At 30.2% G+C, this 5,615-nt stretch overlaps 1 protein-coding gene across 1 annotated transcript in view; it reads right to left on the reverse strand.

Moving 5' to 3' along the window:
* Positions 1-5,092, reverse strand: part of LOC106460398 (ras-related protein Rab-10) — a 31,811-nt gene extending 26,719 nt beyond the window's left edge. Inside the window, exon 1 of the mRNA XM_013920091.2 lies at positions 4,845-5,092. Coding sequence (XP_013775545.1) covers positions 4,845-4,971 — 127 coding nt within the window. The 5' untranslated portion in view covers positions 4,972-5,092. The remainder of the gene's footprint in view (positions 1-4,844) is intronic.
* Positions 5,093-5,615: the final 523 nt, after the last annotated feature.

Consider the following 5,615-nt stretch of genomic DNA (forward strand, 5'->3'; position numbering starts at 1 on the left):
AAAATACTAAGTCTATAGTTTCGTATGAATTAGAAACTCAAATTACAGATATTGACAAGCTAAAATATACAATAAGAATGTTTTATATTTTCTATTTGCCAAGATATTGCTCATGCAATAAACCAAACACAGTGGCACTCCGCCCACCTCTTTCTGTTTTTGGAAACACTCCCTTATGTACACTTACTTCTATATATGACATGAATAACCAACCAGAAGCTCAGAATGTCCCCCTAGTGGCTTTCTCAGCCATTTTAATGTGTTTGGAGGTAAATTGCATCTTTAGCCTGCTTGAAATTTAATATTTTTTAGACTAAAATACAGCTTAATTACTAAGCTTGGTAAATTATAGTGGAATTCTATGGCATTGATGTAGTAATTTATGATCTTTTAGTTATTCAAATGTTTATTTAAAAACATGTTTCATATCCTCCATGTGCGAAATGTGACAGTATTTTACAAAGTACTAGTCTACTGAAACACAGCCAAGACAGGTTACTTTGTAAAGACCAAAGGTCAGTTTTATGTTATTGGATACGGTAACATGAATGCACATGTGCCTTGTCATTGTAACTTCTGTATTGTTAGCCAGGCATAACTGAAAAGTCAATATAATAAAAATAATAAATATACATAAATGTATAATGTTATGAGACTTAAGCTATTTAGTCTATACATTTATGTTTTTGTGTTATAATTTGTGTTCATTTTAGAATGAAAGAGGCATAATTTATATTTATTTCCTAATATTTTATGGTGGTTACGAGATCGGTCAAATCGACCGATCCGTACAGAGATTCATTACTGAAGATAAAAGATAAAATATAAAGTTTTTCTTAAGAAATGTTTGATAACTATCTGGACATTATAAAAAATTTGCATGTGTAAAGAAAAAAGGCATGAGAAAAACACTGCTTTACAAACCTTAAGACTTTAAAAAATTTAATATTTTGTGTATGAAAGCATTGTAATGTTTACTGATAATCTGTCAAATTTCATTAACATTCACTTATTAATTTGAAAGTTATAGCATGAAAACTATAACAAGCACAAAGTGGTTACAAGGTCGGGACCGAGCCTATGCTGAAAGAGTTAAAAGAAATAAAACCTTTAATTTAAATAAAAATCATTTAATAAAGCTTTATTTAAACCATTTTACTGTTTTTAGTGAACGCTTCTGAAGAAGATGTAATGTGAAATGTTGAGTGTCTAATTAAATAAAAACAACATTTGTTTATTTCTAGTATTAATATAAACAGTTACAGTTTATACTTAATGTAGTGAAAATAATTAAGCTAACCAACATTTTAAACACAGAAGTGAATTTTCTCAAACATTAACAACTAAATGCAAAACAAATTAAAGGGGCTTGAAAAGGGTGTCTACAATTATTATCTTTATTCTGGATTGATTAGTTTAAAGTTTTAGTGGAGGTCAGTAACTGTAACATAACCAATGGGGAACAAGGTTGTTCTTATATACCCATGCTTGGGAAGAGAAAAACTTAAACCCACTCTTTACATTTCAAGAATTAATAAATTGCCCTTTTAAATTTGTGTTAACAACTGGCCTCCAATACTACCAACAACAAATAACTCCATATGTTGGTCATCCTGTTAGAAGAAACTGTCTTAGTTAAAGCCTAACCTGTATTTTCTACACTTAAAATGTTGTCCCCCCCCCCCATCCTGCTAACTTCAAAGAAATCAGAGGCCTTAATCCTACTGATCTTCAGATAATCTTGCACTTTAATAAGATTATCACTTACCTTAAATTCAGAAGGGTCTGATTAAGCTGAGAAGTCACACACTATAGATTAATAAAATGTGTTAAATGTCAAAATTTTTTATTAACATAAACCTAAGGTGTCAGAATTTTGAATCAGCCTAAATAACAAATGGCTTGAAAAAAAACTTAGGGTACAGAAAAAAAAGTATTTATGTACTAGGAGTAATTTATTAAATATAATTTTCAGAAGAAAAATTGGCTTGCTTGTTAAGAAATTTAATAGGAAATGTTTTTGTTTTTGAACTCCCTAGTGAAAAAAAAAAAAGATAATTTACTAAACAAAATACATAACAGGCTACAGAAATGGTTCCTGGTTGAAAAAAAAAAAGTTGTGATGAAATATTTAAGCAATTTTTCCATTGAATCCAATAAAAAGTTTGATTTCTGAAAAATGAGAATGAAAATGGTGAATTTAACATAAGAGTCGCATGTTTTGGAATTGTATATGTAGACTTGTTCAAACACAGAATTACTTTACTTGTAATCAATTTGTTAAATGCATTACCAAACTGAAGTTTATAGTATGTTTAGGGTTTTTTTGTTATTCAATCTGAAGTTTCTTGTGACAAACTTTTATACATATACTTACATATAATTTATAGGACAACAAAGAAACTTTTGGTCCATCTAGACCATTCTATCCACTAAATCAAAAACTCAAAACCATCCCTTATCATTCATATATTTATCAAGCTTTCCCTTAAACTTCCTTAAACTAACTACACCTTCCACATCCACTGAAAGCAACCCATTCCAAAGGCCAACCACCTTGTTAGAAAAGGAAAGCTGTCTTAGCTAATGATGGTTCCTACCCCACCAAAATTTATATTTGTGTCCCCTAGTCTTACTATTTTCACTATTAAATATGAAAAACATGATGCATCAACACTACAAGTTCCTTTAAAAATCTTAAACATCTCAATCAAATTCATTCTAACTTTTTTCTAAGAGTAAATAAGTTCAGAAATCTTAATTTATCCTCATATGACAACCATTTCATTCCAGGTATCATCTAGTAGCCTCCTTTGAACCCATTAAAACAATTCAATGTCTTTTTGAAGATAAAGAGCCCAGGACTGAATACAGTACTCCAAATGTGGCCTAAATAATGACCTATACAATGACATTATAGCCTCTTTACACTTGTACTTGATATTTCTGTAGACAATCTAAAATCCTATTTGTCCTGCCACAAGCAACAGCACATTACTTGGACGGCTTAAGAGACTGGTATACAAAAGACCTGTTGGTCCATCTAAGCCATTAAACTTTAAAATGGAAATAAAACACTCAATCCAGCCCTTATCATTAAAAGATTTATCAAGCCTTTCCTTAAACTCATTAAAATAACATACATCCACTGCATCTGAAGGCAACCCATTTTAAAATCCAACCACCCTGTTACAAAAATAAAGCTGTCTTAGATTACGATGACTCCTACCCTACCAAAATTTATATCCGTGTCCCTTAATCTTGCCATTATCATCATTAAGTATGAAAAAAACATGTTGCATCAAACCCTCACATCCCTTAATAATCTTATAAATCTCTTTTGGATCCCCTCTAACTTATCCTAATATGACAACTTTTCCATCCCAACTATCATCCTAATAGCTCTCCTTTGAATTTTTTCAACAAATCAACACCCTTCCTAAGGTAAGAAACCCAAAACTAAACACAATACATCAATAAAATTATAATATCTTTATATGTATGATCAATATTTCACTAGATAAAACCTAAATCCTATTTGGTCTGCCACTAGCAACAGCATATTGCTTAGGTGGCTTAAGAGAATGATCAGCTAGAACAGTACTTCTCAACTGTCAAATGGTTTAGCCAGGGGTTAATAAAATCAGAATCAGGGTGAATGAGTATTATCAATTATGCAACAAATTCAAAAGCAGAAAAGTCATTAGTTATTATTATTTATTCTAGTTGTAGTTTGATGTATATTTAAGTCATAATAAAGAATTCTGCATTTTAATTTTGTACTTTCTTTTTTTTTACTGGGACGAGTGAGCTGTTGTGAAAACTTATAGGGGTGAATGATACTGGAAAAAGTTGAGAAGCACTGAGGTAGAACATTAAGATCCTTTTCTTCCTTAACACTTTTAAAGTTACTCCCTCCAAAACCATACTAATAATTAAAATTATGATATCATACATGCATTACCTTGAATTTATTATAAATCTGTGTTCAAAAGTTATTCGTAATCACAAGATTTTCACTTATCTTCTAAAGAGATTAATCACCTTTTCCCCTTATCTTGGACTGTAGGTATAGCTCAGTCACCATTTCTTCCGGTAATGTAATTTTATAAAATAACTTAGTGATTTAAAATAATGACAAAGATATTAATCACAGTAATCACTGACATTATTTACTGGTGTCTGTATGAATTGTATTCATAGTCAATTTCTTCCAGATCTTATGAACCTAAGTGGCTGTTTTAAGCTAGCCTACTCTTATCTCTCTTAAAGTATTAATTCAAATATAAATAACTCATTCAATGATTCACCATAAAGCTTTATTGCTACACGGGACTTTTATGACTTACACAGCATATGTTGTCTGATGCCATAACATTATTAACACAAGAGTAGAAAACATTAATAGTTAATAATACAAATTACAAATTAGCTAAGCCCACATAATCTTATATTTTGTAAGAGTCACCAAAGGAAAAATATCGGTTCCATTTAAAAATTTCAGTTCATTACATTCTATATGTTTAGTTACATAAACTTACCAAAAAAAACAGGAAAAGTTGTAACCAAACATTATGATATTGGTATTTTTTGTCTGTTTAGCACAAACAGTGCACTGAGACCAGGTCACGAATACAATTTTACGACTACGAATCTTGCCCTTTCTGATTATCAAACTTATATTATTATAAAGCCAATGCACTTAATTTTACCCATAATCGTTATACTATTAATAATACTTTTACATTAAATGTTAGTATTATAACATATATCCTAACGTCAGGAGCAACGGTGCAACATACGTACATCCACATCGCCCAAGTCTATTTTACTTCCGTACTTACCTATTGTGGATATAAACGTTGTATTGAATGCGTCATCAGAAAACCGAAATAGAATACATGTCTTTCCAACACCGGAATCTCCAATAAGTAATAGTTTAAACAATAAATCATAAGTTTTCTTCGCCATTATTAGCAAAAGTGACTATTCTGTCGAATCAACGCGCTACTGCACTAAACTGAAGCCTATCTTGCTTACAACAAATTTTCCACAACGCTAGAGTAAGGGCAAAGTGACTGTTAGTTATCTAATAAAAGCCTTCTAAAAAACACAAATTTCTCTAGCGGTGATATCATGGACTAGCCCAAGTGATAAGAAAATATAATTCCATCTTTTTAGCTTTAAGAACTGAAAGTTCATTTATGCTTTCACTACTTGTAAATATTTTCATTCTGAAGACAATATCAAAGAAATTTACTAATATATATTCATTAAAATTTAAAGATCAGGATGTAGCTAACTCCAAAATCACATTTTAGTAATTTTTGTAAAACTAGGAATGATAATAAATATATTTCACAAAGCTATATTACGTTTAAAATAATTGTTAAATTAAAAAATATGTAAAGAATACGAGTAATGGTATTTTAGCTATGTCAAAATTTTAATTCATTGCAATTTACAAAACAAATCCACACCATTCACATTTCTTAAGTATTGTCTATACTATTAAACTTCACAGGAAGTTTGTGATTAGTGAAAGCAATTTTTGAGATTTGGGTTGAATTGTTTTCAAATGTATCTCTGTTCTCCCGCTACACCTATATATATTC

The sequence above is a fragment of the Limulus polyphemus genome, unplaced genomic scaffold (genome assembly GCF_000517525.1).
Source record: "Limulus polyphemus unplaced genomic scaffold, Limulus_polyphemus-2.1.2 Scaffold33, whole genome shotgun sequence".
Taxonomy (NCBI): Eukaryota; Metazoa; Arthropoda; class Merostomata; order Xiphosura; family Limulidae; genus Limulus; species Limulus polyphemus.